The sequence below is a fragment of the Gymnoscopelus braueri genome (genome assembly GCF_963280865.1).
Source record: "Gymnoscopelus braueri genome assembly, chromosome: 15".
Classification (NCBI taxonomy): Eukaryota; Metazoa; Chordata; class Actinopteri; order Myctophiformes; family Myctophidae; genus Gymnoscopelus; species Gymnoscopelus braueri.
Genome location: NC_137620.1, coordinates 20,033,262 through 20,051,955, shown reverse-complemented (window position 1 = coordinate 20,051,955; position 18,694 = coordinate 20,033,262). Strand labels below are relative to the sequence as shown.

The 18,694-nt window shown below is 40.1% G+C and overlaps 2 protein-coding genes across 5 annotated transcripts; one reads left to right on the top strand and one right to left on the bottom strand.

Moving 5' to 3' along the window:
* The first annotated feature begins 22 nt into the window (after window positions 1-22).
* LOC308102267 (uncharacterized protein) lies at window positions 23-4,804 on the top strand. Of its 2 annotated transcripts, none has more exons than XM_080451900.1 (7): window positions 23-140; window positions 1,478-1,693; window positions 1,782-1,892; window positions 2,254-2,529; window positions 3,037-3,156; window positions 3,454-3,483; window positions 3,634-4,804. In XM_080451900.1, exons 1-7 carry the CDS (start codon window positions 104-106, stop codon window positions 3,756-3,758), a joined length of 915 nt encoding a protein of 304 aa, XP_080308026.1. In that variant the 5' UTR covers window positions 23-103; the 3' UTR covers window positions 3,759-4,804. The 2 variants fall into 2 exon arrangements, with proteins under 2 accessions (XP_080308026.1, XP_080308025.1); XM_080451899.1 differs by having other exon boundaries at window positions 3,628-4,804.
* Window positions 4,805-4,953: 149 nt separating this feature from the next.
* On the bottom strand, window positions 4,954-18,306 carry LOC308102265 (T-lymphocyte surface antigen Ly-9). 3 transcript variants are annotated; one of them, XM_080451895.1, is made up of 7 exons: window positions 18,223-18,306; window positions 16,892-17,200; window positions 14,264-14,524; window positions 13,455-13,580; window positions 9,871-9,920; window positions 9,543-9,620; window positions 4,954-6,943 (listed from the first exon to the last, which is right to left on the bottom strand). In XM_080451895.1, exons 1-7 carry the CDS (start codon window positions 18,290-18,292, stop codon window positions 6,833-6,835), a joined length of 1,005 nt encoding a protein of 334 aa, XP_080308021.1. In that variant the 5' UTR covers window positions 18,293-18,306; the 3' UTR covers window positions 4,954-6,832. The 3 variants fall into 3 exon arrangements, with proteins under 3 accessions (XP_080308021.1, XP_080308022.1, XP_080308023.1); XM_080451896.1 differs by having other exon boundaries at window positions 9,871-9,917; XM_080451897.1 differs by having other exon boundaries at window positions 13,455-13,562.
* Window positions 18,307-18,694: the final 388 nt, after the last annotated feature.

The window sequence follows — 18,694 nt, the reverse complement described above, 5'->3', positions numbered from 1 at the left end:
CGTCACTATTACGCTAGCAGCTGATGGTTGGCTGTGTCACATTTGGCACGGCTTAACAAAACACAGAAAGGCAAGGAAGTCACAAACTAACCTTTTGGTCACAATGAGGGTTCTACTTCTCTTGATTCCACTCCTTCAAGGTAGGCTAACATTTTCATCAACTGACATTTTTTTAAATCAACTACAATTAATGTGACACCATCAAGCTGAATTAATAAATCATTAATTTACCATGTGGAAAAGTAACACAGCTGCATGGTTGCCAATATGAGTTGGCACATTGCCAGGACTCTAGCATTTGATAAATGTGCATTTATGTCATAATTTATAATGATTATAATGAATATTATAATGATGATGTACGATGTTTAAACTTAAAGAATGAGAAAGCGTGTCTTGATCCTGAAAAAAGAGAAGTGTGCTTCTTTGTGGGTAGACTAAGACAGCATATGATAAACTGTGTGTGTGTGTGTGTGTGTGTGTGTGTGTGTGTGTGAGACTGGGATATCAATAATTCATAATATAAATAAAACTTCCCTTAAGGCAGTGGTATTTAACCTGTGGGTCGGGATCCCCAGGGGGGTCCCTACATGATTTTTATGGGGGGGGGGGGCGACAGTGAAGTGACAATTTAAGGACTTTTAAGACCTTTTTAATACCTAAGAAAGAAAAAAATTATATAATAAAATAATGAATAATAAACAAACTATACAATAACAACTGGTCAAACATTGGCCAAATTGTCAAATAATATAAGAAAGAGGCAACATTTTTTTAAATAGCCAATCTACAAGCTCACAACACCTCGCAACGCAAGGCGTTGTGAGCTAGATCGGCTATTTTCACAGTATTTATCTGTGGAACCGAGTCAAACAAAATGTAATGCCTCAACTCCTATACATTCCATGTGCTCCTCAGGGTGGGGGGTCCCTAGTTCAAATATGATTATTTTGGGGGGTCACGGCCTGAAAAGGTTGAGAACCACTGCCTTAAAGGACCACTTCACCCATTTTCAACCTTATCTTCATATAATTGGTCCTCACTAATACTCATCATAATAAGGTAGAATTTTTTCTCAGAGGAGGGCTGTGGACAGTTCAGAAAGCCATCATCGATGGGGATTCCCCAGCTAATATAGAAACTGCAGGCTTTCTCTTCCTGGAAAGTTATCATGTATAATAGAAGCCATCGTTTTTGCATTCATTAAAAAAAGAAATGACCAAACCTGCTTACCGATGATGTCACTGGTAGGCGGGTTTTCTGAACTGTCCACAGTCCTTCTCTGTGATGCAGACCAATTAGATACAAATGGTGCCATATTATAATGAGCATTAGTGAGGACCAATCATACGAAGATAGGTTGAAAATGAGTGAAGTCATCCTTTAAGGATGACTTGTGGGATTCTCTGCCCTGTGTAAATGACTCCTATAATGAACAATTTATTGAACCTTTCAGAAATGTTGCTTTATTTTACAGTGAAGTTATTTTTCACCAAGGATTTAGAGGAAGTCTCGGCCTACTTTGGCGAGAGTGTTACTTTGCCATCAGGGGTAGACCCCTCATGGAACCTCTCTTTGATCGAGTGGTCCATACTCACCAACACCACTTGGATTGCGATCCATCGCAGTGGCAACACAAATGTTAACCGTTTCTGGAGATACAAAGAAAGGCTGAAACTTAACATTTCTTCAGGTAACAGAAGACATCATTATTTAATCCTCAGTCATATTAGTTTAGTTTACACTCATAACAAATTGAATGTTTGTATTGTTGATCTCAGGTGATTTGGGCATCAGTGGTTTGACCAGGGAAGATGCCATGGAGTACACTGTAGATCTGAAAAACACAGAAAAGAAGTCCGCAACAAACAAAGTCCGGCTCATAATCAAAGGTAACGGCTACACAACTATTTACACGACATTCATTATGTCTTCATCCACTGTTAAAATGAACCAATGGGTAGAGAGGTCTGTTCCCAAGTGAGATGACCACCCTTTGAAAAATGGGACCAATGCATATAGGGTATAGCAGTGGCGTCCACTGTACTTTTCTCCCATAGAGATAGGATATAAATTGTTTTAAGACAGGAACCAACCGACCTCCCACTCTCAGGGCAGACACTATACCCACAAGGCCACTGCCCTGGCCATCTATCTGTAGGCTATATATACCATATCTATATATCTATCCATCCACCCTTAGATTTATGCTCAGGATTTTTCAGTTGATAACGATTGTAATTCTGTCTGCAGATCGCCTTAGTCAGCCCATCATTCAGGAGTTCCTTGGTATGGCGATAAATGAAGGACACTGTCACGTGGCCTTCCAGTGCACATCTCCAGAAAAAGGGGCCGTCTTCACCTGGCAGGCTCCACCGACCACAAACATTTCTTTTTGGACATCGAGCAACAACATCTCCTATTTATTGGCCTCCTTCGGCCAAGACAACAACGAGGTCAATTTCACCTGCACCACCTGCATGGAGGGACAGAACACCTCCAGTGTTGTGACCACCAAACGTTGTCAGGGTAAGAAGACCACAGCTGAATGACATGGGATGATATGATACACTATTAACAGCAACAAGAGATTGTGTGTGGGATATATGATGTGATGTGATGCGATGACATGATACTGTAATGATATATATGAAATAGGATGTATGACAATTATGGTATAAGACTGAAAAATATCTGATATAAAATGTAAAAAAGCGAAAACTATAGGACTATATTTTGAAACAGACATTAGATATGATACTAGAATGTCCATAGCTCTGGTAGTGTGTAGAGCTCTTGGCAGTGTTAACCAAAAGTTTAATGGTACAATTTTCTTATTATATTGATATAAGCTGTGATATGATTTATAAACACATTGGTCTGCTATTGGCTTTGTGAAACTGACAGTTGGTACCTTTATCCAGCGCAGTACAATTTATAAACAGCAAAGGGTTTAATGTCTTGCTCAAGTACACTGCAGCAAGATTATGAACCTTTGCATTGAACCTGCATGATAAAACCCTCTTTCTCTTTTAGAAGAGAAGTTAAAGGAGGCAAAAAGCTCTGCCAGTGGAGGGCCGGGAGGCTATATCCTGGCTTTTGTCTTTGGCTCAACTGTAGTGATTGTAGCCATGATTGTAGTGTACTGTTTTAAAGGTGAGAATCTTGTAAATATCTTCTTTAGTGGCTGCTTCCATCTACTACCCCCCCCCCCCCCCCCCCCCCCCCACACACACACACACACACACACACACACACACACACACACACACACACACATACATACACCCGCCCCCTCACTTCCTCTCCCTCACCATGCCCTTACTCTCTCTCAATGCAAAAGAATTGTATTAGTATTAGTTACAGTACTAATAATAATGCTGAACGACTGAATAAAGAACCTGTTAGATAGATATATAGTTAGTTAGTAAAACACTTTTATTTCCATTACAGGTCAAAATGTACGGTTCCTCACAGTCACAGGTATGTAAATGAAATATAAAGAACATAGCAAACGGTAAAATAAACTAAACAAGTTATACATGAAAGAATTCCCCCTATGTTCCAGATTCTATCTTCTTGTAGTTTTTACGATTTCCCCCCACATTTTCTGCTTCATTTCAACAGCGAAAGAGAACAGAGAGTCGGGAAATGCAGACGAGACAGAAAACATAGCCCTGAAGGACCCTGGGGCCCCAGAACCCAGACCAGGTGCATCGACGACCCAGCCCCCCAATGGCATGTGCCCTACTAGTTGAGCCACCAGGGCAGTGAGGGCACCCCCAGACAGATTCCTCTGCCTGTTTGTCTGCCAGCCAGCATGTCCATCTGTTTGTCTATCTATCTATTTATCAAGCATCAATTATTGATTCATTTTTAAAAGAAAAAAGATAATATATATGTTTTGATTATATAATTTTGTACTGCACATCTCTCAGCATCCCAGCATTTTGGCTTTATTTGTAATAGTGACGGTGAGAGAGACAGTAAGGTGGGAGAGAGAGAGAGCGAGACATGCAGTAAAGAGCCTCGTTAGATTTGAGTGATGTCAAACAGAGGAGGCATGGTGGTCATGGCCTTCATGGCCTCCATGAAGTTCCTGGCAACTCTCCTACCGGATCAATTCCGTCAGGAGAAGTCGCGCTCAACTCAAGGGGAGTCTTAAGGAATAGTCTCTTAACTGGGTCTACTGAGTAGTTTCTTATGTTCTTTTATTAATAGGCTTGCACAGCAGCAGCAGTCTGTTAAGAAATGGACGCATTTCGGCACGTCTGCCTTCCTCAGCGTTTCAAACATGAAATTCGTACCCTCTAAGTATATTATTATTATTTGCGTGTTTGCACTGTGGTTATGTTTTTTTTCTTAATGATGGATCTATCTGTACAAAAGCTGTAGATGCCTCTTGTACACTGTCAGATTCTGGTTTTATTTCCAGACAGAGCCTGGCTCACAATGCTATTTTCCAGTAGACTTGATTACAGTAATGCCCTTTTTGCTGGACTGACAAAGCAGCGGTTACATAAACTCCAGCATGTTCACAATGCTGCAGCCAGTGTAAACTAAAACCATACAATTGTGAACACATCACTCCTGTTTTAGCTTCTCTTCACTGGCTCCCAGCAAAACAAAGAATTGATTTCAAAGTACTTCTTATTGTTTGGTCAATGAATGGCTAAGATCCCTCCTACGTTGGTGACGCACGTGTGCACACACACACACACACACACACACACACACACACACACACACACACACACACACACACACACACACACACACACACACACACACACACACACACACACACACATTATATGCACCGAACAGATGCCTTAGATTCCCAAACTTTTAATGAAAGGGCCCCATTTGACAATGGAAAGAAATACCCCCCCATGTAGAAGGATTGAGATGCTCACACATAACCTACTTCTGCCATTCAACTTTTACTAGCGTAAACAAGACTATCAACAGATTAAAGTTGCATAGCGTTTCTTATTTATACCGCATACTTGAATATTACTTATTTCTATTACGGTTTGACAATAATTCTTGCAAAAACAGGTGCTGAACAGCTCATAGCATGGTTATCTTATAATTTTGTTTTATTGTAATGTGTTCTGTGTTTGTTCCTATCTTACTGTATATGTTTTGTTTGATCTTTGTCTATTTTTTTGAATCACTTTGTGTTTGTGTTTGTGCATCTGTTGTATGAAATGTGCTATACAAATATATTTGACTTGACTTTACTTGACCATGTATGTATTAATCTATTCATTGTATATTGTACATATCTAATCTAATATTAGGGCCAGATGACCTCTCGGGTGATCTGGCCTAGGTGAGGATGTTTCTCTGTATGTTTCTTTGTCTGAGGAGGAGCTAGATGCTCGAAAGGTTGTAATGAAATATATGTCCATGGGAGCATGATCCAGTGTGTGGACTATTTTTCTATTTTCATGTGTTCTTCTCTTCAACACCTGGCATTTTATTGTTTGGATGTGTGCGTGCTTTAGTACACTTTGAGCCACCAGGGTACCCCATACTGAGAGCGGTTTGGAAGCCCCAGGGTCTGGGACCCTAAATGTTCTGTGAATGTATAAGTGATTTAAGCACAAAACCAGAATGAAGGAGAAATGCTCTTGCACAATAATGCAATATTCCTGATGAGTATGAGTTTATTCTGATTGTGTGCAACTTAGAGTAGAAGAAGTAAAACTATACTTGCATGTTGACATTCGTATATGCCTCTTTTATTTATTTTATTCCTAATATTCTTTATTTCGTTTTATACTTTACTTTATTTATTCCTCATGTAAAGCATTGTGATTTGCCTTCTCCGTATGAAATGTGCTATACAAATACCCTGCCCTGCTTTTTTGATTAAAAAGAAAAGATGGAAATGTATTTTCTGTAGTGTTTTCCTCTGTTGGTGTGGGCATTAAATACAATTTATATTGACACAGCTTAATTTATACTCCATCACACACTGTTGTTATTATTTTTATCAAGCGACACCATCATACTATGGAGTATATATTAGGATTTAAGATTGAACCAAACTGCATTGTTCCATAAACACTTACACAGTACTGCTTCTCTGCATACTAAAGGTGCAACCAGTCTAAATAGAGAATCATTTCAAATACTCATTTCAAGGAGAGATTTATTTCAAAATAAGGCCTTTTGTAAATACAAACAGAATAGAAGATATCTCTTCAGCAAAAGACAAGTTAGGCTTAAGTTTATTTTAATTCTTCTCCTTACAAGTTACAAAACGCAAGACTGAAATATTTATGAAATGATCTCAACAAGATTGAAGGAGAAATGTTACAAAAAGAGTATATACTTTGTATCCAGCATAACATTAAAATAAAAAACTGTCTATTTACAGTTAGTTTTTCTTTTACAGTTGGTGCTCAACTTTGCCACATATTCATGTATGCATTTAAAAGCCTGAGCCCCCCCCCTGTAGGACAGGCTACACCTGATGCTTTATAGGGCCTGGCAGACTCCTGATGATTTAGGGCCTGGCAGACACCTGATGAGTTAGGGCCTGGCAGACACCTGATGATTTAGGGCCTGGCAGACACATGGTGCATCAGGGCCTGGAAGTCAGTCACCTGGTGCTTTAGGCCTTGCAGACACCTGATGGTTTAAGGCCAGGCAGTCACGTGGTGCTTTATAGGGCCTCGCAGACACCTGATGGTTTAGGGTCTGGCAGTCACCTGGTGCTTTGGGGCCTGGCAGATGCCCGGTGTTTCAGGGCCTGGCAGTCCGGTGCTTTAGGAGCCTGGCAGTCCATTGCTTTAAGGCCTGGCAGTCACCTGGTGCTTCAGGGCCTGGCAGTCACCTGGTGCTTTGGGGTCTGGCAGACGTCCGGGATTGAAGGGGTGGAAGCTACCAGAGGACGATTAAAATTGATCCTGTCGTAGACAGAATGAGTCTAGAAGTGCAAGAGTAGAGAGGACAAAGTCACGTTCAGATGCGGTCATAACCAGATGCAATTACATAGATATAATCTGTGACTTCTTTTTTAATCTGTGTCACAGTATCCCTGGCTGTGTGAAACAACAATAAAAACAGTACAACATGTTACATGCTTATCATTAATAAGCAGGGGAATGCATATTAGAAGAACCGCCTTTGGTCATAGCCGGATGTTATGTTTTCACCACATGGTTTTGCTTAGTCTGTTCGCAAAATAAACCCTAATGTATACATCGTAGTATGATGGAGTTCATTTAATCAGTGAGCGACACCACCATGTGATGGAGTATAAACTAGAAAAAGTGCTCCTCGGAGCACAGGTCTCCGCCAGGTCAGGTAGGTTATTGTGGGCCAACAATGTTCGGAATTTGCCAATCAGGATGGAATATGAAAAATCGGACAGAACCATCTTGATCACTTGACTATAGAGATAATGGGTACCGATTTGCATGATGATTGGACAACATTTGTAGGAGTAATACAACAAAGAAAAGTTTTGAAAAAATCGGCCTCCTGGTGGCGCTATAATAGGACAATGTTAAAGGGTGGCATTTGTTCTTCAACTTAGTGCGAATGTGCATGTAAAGTGTCACCTCAATCGGACGCTGCGTTCATGATTTGTGGCATTTTGTTCAAAACGGGCCACTTCTGCAAACTTTAGATGTCATTGTTAGCCAATCAGGATGAAGTATGAAAAATCAAACAGTTCCATCACATGACTATAGAGATCATGTGTACCGATTTGTGTGAAATTAGGATAAAATGTGAAGGCTTAATATCCAAAAATGTGTTTTACATAAATCTTGGTGGCGCTATAAAAGGCAAATGTGAAAAATGCAGGGCGGATGTTTTTCCTTGGCCTCTAGGGAGTGTGCGTGCAAAGTTTCACGCAGATCGGTGCAGTTATAGTTAAAAACACAAATCAGCCTTTTATAGCGCCACCATGAGGCTGATGTGAAAAATGTCAGGTGGCATTTCTTCCTCTGCCTAGTGGGAATGTGTTTGTGAAATTTCACGGAAATCACAAGCTGCGTTCATGATTTGAGGCATTTTGTTCAAAACGGACCAATCCTGCAAATTTTGGAAGGCAACCTTAGCCAATGAGGATGGAATATGGGAAATCAGACAGATTTGTGTTGATCACATGACTATAGAGATACTGTGTACCGATTTGCATGACGTTTGGATAAAATCTGTAGGAGTAATTTAAAAAAAAGTGTTTTGCACAAATCGGCCTCCTGGTGGCGCTATAACAGGCCCAGGCAACAGACAGGACGGACGGACGGACGGACGGACGGACGGACGGACGGACGGACGGACGGACGGACGGACGGACGGACGGACGGACGGACGGACGGACGGACGGACAGGGGCGAAAACATACTCTCTCGCCATGCCTTTCGGCCTGGCGGAGACAATTAAACTAAAGTCAAGAGAAAGGATTGCTGGATTTACATGAAGAAAGCAATCAAGGGCAAGATATCTATAGTTGAAAGAGCCATAATGTGGGAAACTGGGAAGAAAATTTGTGTTTTCCATATTTAATTTGCTTTAATGAGTTGGCAGTTAATGTGCAACAATGAACTGGCACAATTGCCCCGTGCTGGTTGGCCAGTAAATGTAATGATGACAGGTGCTCCCTTTTCATTTGTTCTCAAATTTTTTTATTTCAAGGACTCTCAGAGTTACAGACCATATAGGCCAGGGATTCCCAAATGTCTTTATACCACGCGACCCCACACATAATTTACTAGCACATGCCAATAAACCATACGTGACAACAAATGCTATGTCCTTTCCATCGCCAACTACCCTACAACATTTACACCTAATTCTCTACTCACATCATATTCACTACTACAAAAAATATTCATTGCTCAGTACATTTAAACAATATTACTCTTGCCCCAATAACACAACACTGCTAACCTAAGTCATGCCATTATTGTATGCGAGAGCTGGCGAGAACTTCTGGGAACTCAGATTATGTCATCATAGGTGAATTTTTTTAAAGTTAAAAATGTTACGACTTTTTTAATTGCAAAAATAGCAGATCTACAAGCTCACCGGTCACCACGCCATGCATCTCGACACGTTGTGAGCTTGTAGACCTGCTATTTTGCTACTTTTGCGCAACACTGTCATGCGACAAGGTATCAAATAGTGCATTCATGTATGAAAAAACATAAAAATATGAGATACAAGGTTTCTGCTCGACAGTGATGATATATTAAAAAGCTACCATTATTTATTCATTATCAACTATTTTAAACCTCATCTTCATACAATGGGTCCTCATTAATGTTCATTATAAGTTGGCATCATTCCTGTCTACTTGCTCTGTGTCTCAGAGGTGGGCTGACACGTCAGAAACCTGTCTACCAATGACTTCATCGGTGGATATTTTAAACAATATTTCAAACTATTCAGCAATACCTGCTGATGATGTCATTAGTAGCCAGGTTTCTGAACTGTCCATAGCCAATTATTTGAGATAGGGTTGAACATGGGTGAAGTTCTCCTTTGAGACTTGTTCGTGAAGGCTGTTCTCTTACCCCAACTGTTACCACGTTGATCCTGTCTCCAATGGATTCATAAATCACGTTTTGGTTCGCCAGGCTATTTGATCTCAGCTGGAATTTTGAGGAAACAGACAGACAGACAGACAGACAGACAGACAGACAGACAGACAGACAGACAGACAGACAGACAGACAGACAGACAGACAGACAGACACACACACACACACACAGTGGGAGCTGTTGAGGAGGAGAACTTACACACCTCAAATCACTCAAAAAGATTTGTTTGAAATAGTTAGATAGATAGTGTGTGTGCAATATGAAGCACAGAGTGCATGAATGCAGGTATTAGGCTACTTACATCATTGTCAGACACAGTAGCGTATATTGTGTCAGTTCCATTTGTTCCTGCTGGTATGAGAGACAGTTTAAGATGAGCCACCACTGACAATTATCAACATATCTGAACATCTTACTCCATAACCTCCATACTGACTTCGATTCCTACGGAAGAGGAGGCCCACGAGATCCTGATCCCGTAGCCACAAGATGTAAGACATCACGTGCCCACAAGATCTTGATCTCGTGGCCTCTACCAACTGTAAGTTTGTCTGTAACTGTAAGAGTGCCTATCTTATATAAGGATCTTGTGGCCATTCAGTTAGGTTGTGCCCTCCCTTAAAGCAGCACTATGTAACAGGGTCCCTGCTAAGCATTTGCCAAGGCAGAACTGCCAGTCAAAGCGAAGACTGGCAAATCACAGCACGTCCTCGCCGGACATGCTTGCAGAGACTCTTGGGTAATGAAGTTAAAGGCGTTGGCTGCCATGTTATTTGTGTCCAAAGTGGCCACTGATACCCCAAACTACATAGTGCTGCTTTAACTCAATTGTCAGATCTTACAATCCAATAGGCTAATTGTATGGTCCAATTTTCCCTTTTTGGAACTGTCACCATTGACTTCAGGGATTTTGAAGAAACCTGCTATGGAGTTTTTCTGTTGTATCTACAAAGAAACTTTCATCTTTATCATCATTGATGATAAAGACAAGTTTTTTGGATGAACTATTCCTTGCTCTGAATCTGTCTTGAGAGATTACCCTGTAGGCTACATCATGTAGTATTGCATGCATGTATTGTGTTATAATACTTTACTTATGTACAGATACACATATTGACATAGGCCTACATCATATAGACCTACATATTGATATGTCATGTGTAGCATACAAAATGATTCTACTCTAATTTCTACTATAATAGTATAATGTTGTTTCATACAGAACATAATTGTATTAGCCTATAATTCAAAACATCTTGTATGTCATAAAATATTTTCAGCTGGGGGTCTGCAGACAAATAGCTACATATTAATTTGGGGGTCCTTGAGAATCACTGGTTTAAACAACATTTAGGAAGGAAGACCAAATAAGCAACTACACTTTAGAAACAAGCCCCAAAGACCGCAACCCGAAGCTAGCAACATTTACAAGGTACTTTACAGAAAGACAAGCCCAAGGTTGCTTACAATAAGCAGACGTGGCAACACTGAATCACAGGCAGGTGTGTAATGTGTTGCGAACTTGCGTGACTCACAGTCAGCAACTGGTGGTCGGTCAAGTAATAACATGAAACAGTTGTCTGTGTGTGCTTCAACGGCTGCTAGATAAATAAAGCATAGGCTACTGGGCCGGCTTTTAATAAGATAATATAACTAGCAAAAGTGGTGCAAATCAATCATTCCTAAGGCCTACCTACATCTAATAAGGACTTAAACTGGTGTAAACACCACCTCCTGAGTAGGCTACTGCTGATCGTATCAGGTAGTAGCAGGCTATATTTAGTAGCAAATTCTGCCTGTTAAATGTCGGTTCTCTTGTTTGTATACAGTCTGGGGTAGTACATGGGTTTTATCTGTATGCTGTACAAGTTTATTACAAAGCAGTACAGAGTAAAATGGTAAAAAAGTGGCCAGTCATTTAGGAGTAATTTGAAGTCCACGATGCAGAAAAACCAAAGACTCCAGAGACTCTCAAAGCTACTATACCTGGTTGGAAGAAAGAGCTGAACTGAGGAGACATGTGTTTCAGCACTAGCTACTCTGCTACAAGAGGACCTCATCATGAAAGACCTGACACAGGGTGAAATCTTTCTGGATGGCCAAAGTGGTTCTCAACCTGTTAGTCGGCACCTCCAGGGGGGTCCCCACAGGATTTGGTGGAGGTGGTGGGGGTCCCCAGATGACAGTAAATTGAACTTTTAAGACCTTTTTCACACATATATTTTTTTTAATGTAATGAAAAAGACCATTACTGCATCAAAGGCCATTAACACCTAGACTGTAAAAACTGGTCAAACATTGGCCAAATTGTCAAATATAGGAAATAGGGGGAAAAAAGCCGATCTACACGCTCACAATGCCTCACGTTGCAAGGCGTTGTGAGTAGATAGCAATTTAGTAAGTAGTAAGTAGCAATTTTCACTATGTAGATTTAGTTTGACCAAGTCAAACTAAATGTAATGCCTCAACTCCTACAATTCCAAGTGCTTGTCCGGGTGGGGGTCCCCAGTTCAAATATGATTATTTTGGGGGGTCGCGGACTGAAAAGGTTGAGAACCCCTGGCCTAATGGAGGTAATGGAGGAAAAAACAAACAAACAACAAAAACCTCTGTGCTCACTGACAAAGTCTGCATGAACGAGATCAGAGGCAGTTAGTACAAGGTTTGGTGATGAATGGAAGATGCAGACATGAGGACATCTGTACCACCACCACCACCATGCAAGCTCTACTGAAAGGTAAGTGAATTATTCTATTGTGGTCTGTGCTGCTCTAATCTGAGTTCCCAGAAGTTTTCGCCAGCTCTCGCATACAAACGGGAGGGGCGAGGAAAAAGTGCTGCTCTGGTCTTTTCTATTGTTGATAACGTTTTCTGAATGGCCTTTGTGTGATATTCTATTCTTGATAGTTTTCTGAATGGCTGCTGTCAGTGCCATGATTCTATTCTATTCTATTCTATTGCTGCTGTGAATGAGTGGAGTATTCTATTAGGCCTATATTCTATAATTGAGGTTTTCTGTAAGGCATCTATGCTATGAGTGAAGTATTGTATTGTATTCTTGATCAGGTTTTCTAAATGGCTGCTGTGTCACAAGTGAAGTATTCTATTTGCTTCTTGCTACGTTTTTTTGGAGGGGCCGTGTGAAAGTAATACAATAAATACATTGTGTATATATATATATATATATATATATATATATATATATATAAAATATCAGTGTAATAGCTCAGTTGATCTGGTATTGCAACAATGGATCTGAGATTTGAGTCAAGATGAAATCATGAAAAGACATTGGGAGGGGACGCCTGGTGGCTCAGCCAGGGAGTACACAGACATACTCTGCTTCTAGTGAGCCTGAGGATCACAGTGTGGTCTGGTCAGTGGTCACACATGAGTGAAATATTCTATTTTCTATTCTAATATTCTATTCTATTCAGATAAAGTTTTCTGGATGGCCACTTTACTCTATGAGTAAATTATTCTATTCTGTTTTCTGGATGGTCACTGCCAGTGAGTTATTCTTTTCAGTTAAGCTCTGTTCTGATTCTTGATGTTGTCTGAATGACCACTGTAAGCTCTGTCCTAGGTTTCTTTTGAAAACGTTTGGGTGCCAAACATTTGAGATAGTACTGTATCTAGGCCTGGGTTTGGCCATTGGTGGTGTGGTCCGGTACATTGAAATCTTGAATTAGTAGACTTATCCTCAATTTAGCTGCTACTTATCATCACTGACAATTCATCTAGATTCTATGAGGAATTAGCGATTAAATCTAAGGACAGTCCGATGCATCACTATCATCCCAGATCACATGCATTGCATTTATAACTATTTATAAAGCATTAGAAAATATACATTACATTAATTAGCTAGGTGTTCTTCCTTACCTGCTGATCTTCGATTACAGTAGCAGGCAACAGATAGAGCCACAGCCAGGAACAAACCAACAGCCCCTGCTGTAGTAGCGACAATAAACAACTGCTCTGGCTCTGAACCTGTAATTAAATGTATAACTGTAAAAAACACACACACACACACACATACACGCACACAAACACACACACACACACACACACACACACACACACACACACACACACACACACACACACACACACACACACACACACACACACACTGCTGTTATATATAGGCCTGTCACAATTATTACATAATCGTCCAATCGCAATTATTTGAGATAATCGTAATTATTTTTGCATAATCGTCATAATCGTTGTTTCCATGTTGAAAAATGTTCACACATTTCCGAACATTACAAATAGCAGAAATAGCAGATCTACAAGCTTACAACGCGTCACGTGACGTGTTGTAAGATCTGTTATTTCTGCATTTCTTTCCCAGCTTTCTTTCTGCTATTTTTTTTACATTTTTACAAAGTATTAAATATGTCAATAATCTATTTGTATATTTAAGTTATTTGTCATATCTGCCCTTTGGAATTTTTTATTACGAAGCATAAAAGGCAAACAGAAATAAAAAAATATTCATATGTTCCATTGTTCAATGCCAAACACACGATTATATCGTTAATTGCAATTATTTGTGTGACAATTAATTATCAACTTAAATTTGCGATCGTGACAGCCCTAGTTATATATACAGCACAATACCGGTCTCAGCCACCAGGGTATCTGATAAACATGCCGTTTGAATTCCTACCCCATCCTACACTTACCTGGCTTACACGTCACCGTTTTCGATGCAGACCGGTGACTGACGGGATTGGTGGCTGTGCAGTTGACAGTGGCTTCTCCCTCTTCTACCAGAAGGGACACGTTCACCTTCTGACCCTCCTTTAAGGTGCGGTTCCCAACAGTCCAGCTGTAGGTGATGTTGTCAGCAGGGGTTGCGCTGCACTCTAGTGAAACCAGGCAGGACTTGTTCTCTGCATGCCAGGTATGAGCGACCTGTGTCACGTCAGGTTTACTGATGGAATCTGATAAAGCAAACGGGGACAGATTCAGATAGACAGATTTTACAACAAAATCTTTTTGACAAAGTCTTATCGGAACTAAATTGGTACTTTAAGTGTTATAACAACACCCTACAGCAGGGCTACTCAACTTTCTTTTGTGAGATCTGACGTTCAGTCTCGCTAGACGAGATTGAAATCTCGAGATTTCAATCTCGTCTAGCGAGACTTCTGTTTATTTATTTTTTGGTTGCATAGTGTTCTGTCACTATGAACGTCAGATCTCACATAAAAAAAATAAAAAAAAAGCTATTAAAATATGTGATCTAACCTAAGGCCTATCCGCGCACCTTTTAAGCTGTGGTGGCTCAGGGGTGGAGTTATGAAAATTTTCTACTGTACCATTCATCCTAAGATATCATAACGTCATAGAAAAGGTAAGAAAACTTTAGTCCAAAATTCTCCTTTAAGATGGCTCAGGGGCCACTCAGCAAAATACCAAAAGTCCAAGGGGCCGCAAGCTAAAAATGACGGTCCTATTTTCGATTTTGTAACACACACTACGCATTGTTATTGTTATAAGAAAATGCACATTTTGACATCATATTCTTTTCACTGTACCTGTTTATTTTGTGTATATGTCCAGTGGCATCAGTTCAGCAAAAGCTAAGGTATGGCAAGGTTAGGGTTGCCAACTCCCAGAGGTTGAAATAAGGGACACCTACCCTGGGCGCGCGGCAAAGCCGCGCGGCCGGAAAAAAATGGGGGTCAAACCCTATGGTCAAACCCCCCAAAAAACCCGAAATGCATAGAAAACTATGCATTATACCTGTAACAATTGATGTTTGTTTTTGAAAAAAAAAATTGCAACCCATATATTTGAACGGAAATGTATATTTTTATCCTGTGCTTAAAAAAAAAAAGATTTTTTTTTTATTTTTATTTTTTGGTTTGACCATGAGGGGCCGCCAAGACGCTGCGTTGGGGCCGCATGCGGCCCGCGGGCCGCGGGTTGAGTAGCGCTGCCCTACAGTATATTAACGTTTGTGGTTATAGCTCGATGGATAGGCTACGCAGTTGGTCTGTGGAACATTTGAAAGGTTAGCCTTAGGCAGTGGTTCTCAAAATGGGGTCCAGGGGGTCCCCAGCAAAATTACTTAATATAGCATCAAAATCAGTTTAACCAGTTACCTTATTTTATACTTTATACTGGCTATTCGAAAATAGAAGATCTACAAGGTTATGAGTTAGTACATTTGGACTCATTTTGATACATTTTAAAATAATTAAGATCTTTTCAGATGGGAGTCTGTGTCCAAATACATATCAATTTAGGGTATCCTTGACATGAAAAAGTTTGAGAACCACTGGGGCCTGTTAAATAAAGTGGCACATGAAAGAATAACAAACATTGAGTTAAACATACCTTAAAGGGGAATTTTGGACCACGGTTTTCTTACCTTTTCTATGATGTCATGATATCTTAGGATGAATGGTACAGTAGAAACTCCATCCCGGGTCCTTCACAGCTTAAAATGTGCGCCAATAACCCCCAGAAAAACAGAAGTCTCGCTAGACGAGATTTCAATCTCGTCTAGCGAGACTTCCGTTTTTTTATTTTTTTTTGCATAGTGTTCTGTCACTATGAACGTCAGATCTCACCAAAAAAACGACAAAAAAAAGCTATTAAAATACGCGATCTAACGCAAGGCCTATTTGCGCACGTTTTAAGCTGTGGTGGACCCGGGATGGGGTTATGACATTTTTCTACTGTACCATTCCATTCATCCTAAGATATAACATCATAGAAAAGGTAAGAAAACTGTGGTCCAAAATTCCCCTTTAAGCTTTATCTGCAAGCTTTTGACAAAGACATGTTGAAATGTGTTAAGCATGTCTTCTCTGAATAATGAAAGCACTAAATCATTACTGTACGTTCTTCAGTAGTTGGTTGCAGTGTATTCTTGGGAGCTGCTGTCATCCCATGATACATATAGCCTAGCTGATTTTGTTGCACTGGCACACTATATGACTTATCTTATAAGATATTAGGACCATTTATTCTATATCGTTGCTGACAGGAAGAAACCTCCATATTCTAACTTTTTCTTTTGTAAATGAATGCCCCTATCATACTTCAGCGTCACACAAAAGCAGCAAAAGTAGCAGATCGCGCCGCGTTTCAAGCTTGTGGATCTGCTACTTTTGCTGTTTTTGAATTTGAATCCTGAAAAGTAACAGTTTTGGACATATGAAGTTTCCACCCGACAGAGACGATATTGTAGCCATACGATACCACAAGACAGTGGTGTCTATAAAAGAAAGACATGCTAGAGTACTAGAGCAAAACAAACACTTTATTCTCCTCTATGCGGAAAATAAATGTCTTACCATAAACATGCAGAGTGATGAAGACTGTAGGAGGTTGTTGTCCCTTATCTGTATCTGAGACAAAGCTGTACTCTCCTGAGTCTTGATGAGTCAGGCTTGTTATTGTTAAACAAAAATTGTGAGGGTTCATAGCTACTCTGCCTTTAAATTGAGGGTTATCTGATGGCCCATTTTCGTCTACAACTTGAACTTTTTCAAAGCACCATTTTGCTCTGATAACCTTTCCCCCCTGTAAGCATCCTGCAACCGAAAACTCTGCCGTTTCCCCAACTTTCTGTTCAAATTCTCCACACCGGGCAGTGTCCACATCTGATAGAGAGAGAGAGATAGGAGGGGGTGGGGGATAGACAGAGACGGAGACAGAGATCTGTAATGCAACATGTACTATAACACCGTAACAGTATATATCAGCATCACATTATCTAACCGAATTGTAGTTGAGTGTTTCTGTTTTTGTTAGACGGTCTTAGAGAGACCATTTTGTGAATAAAAGTTTGATTCCTAGTTTGTCTATTTACAAATACATCAGTCTTGACTACATTCCTATGAATTACCTACTTCATACCACTACTTATATGAAATTACAAATGTGGCACACCATATGAAAATCTAGAGTGACTGTAAGACAAATTGTCCAGTTTAAAAACTACTGAAAACAGGGAACGTGTTACACCCTTGTTTAATGGAGTTATTTAAAGTAGTTTATTTCCCTCTTTTTGCGTGGTAGATGCAGGAAATCTGCTGACATCGACATACTTCATACACTAAGCAACCTCCAATGATACCTAACCAATATCCATAAAGTCTTTCCTCCGACATGCTCAGTCACTAAAATAGTCAACTTGCATTACACTTTTAACAATTAAAAATAAAATAAATTCCCAGGTAGAAACTATATCCCCCATTGGTACTGTAGTTCTCTCTGAAGACCCCTTTCACCCAAGAGCCATGGAGTATCACAACTCCTAACAGATGCACAGTAAAATCATCAATTTAACTAATATAAGAGTGTAAAAAAGATTTTGACCCTTACATTCACACTGAGGAATTTACTCTGTAGGCTCTCCAGCCATATCGTTAGTGAATTTCTACACTTTCAGTTGCTCATTTAATCTGCTTTGCCACTTCTTTATGATAAATGTTTATTTTAATTAGATCTTGTATAACTGGCAACCTTCCCATTCCAATAAAATCTTTCAAACACATTAAGACAGCAGCAAGTTCATATTATCTTTCATTGCATATCTCTGTTAAAAAGAACATCAGCATAAACAGATCTTTACTGACAGTTAAACGGTTTAAAGTGGACATAGGTTGGAAGAGGAACATACCGTGGAAGAATAGCATGAGGAGCAGGAGCATGTATTTGCAGGGCAGACAAGGGAAGCGACCACAGACCATCTCTGTGAAGTGTATCAATGGCTACTGTTTCCTCTTTGGAGCCCTTATGAGAGAGAGAGAGAGAGAGAGAGACACACACACACACACACACACACACGCACACGCACACGCACACGCACAGAGACCTTCTGGCAGTTTTGAAAAATATGATGAGAAATGCTCCACATATACACGCAGAAATGTTTCATCGTGGGTGGGTGTATATGTGGAGCGGAGATGTATTATGAGTCATTGTACCCCAGTTTGCACCAGGTCGCCATGTACCTGTTTTGAAAAGCATGTGTGGTTTGGTTTGAGCACTGAAAGGTCTTTCTCCGTTTGTGGTTTTAGGGCAGACTGAAATGACAAGTTTGGTTTCAAAATGAGACATTTCTGTTAGATATTGACGCCTGTCCATAAAAC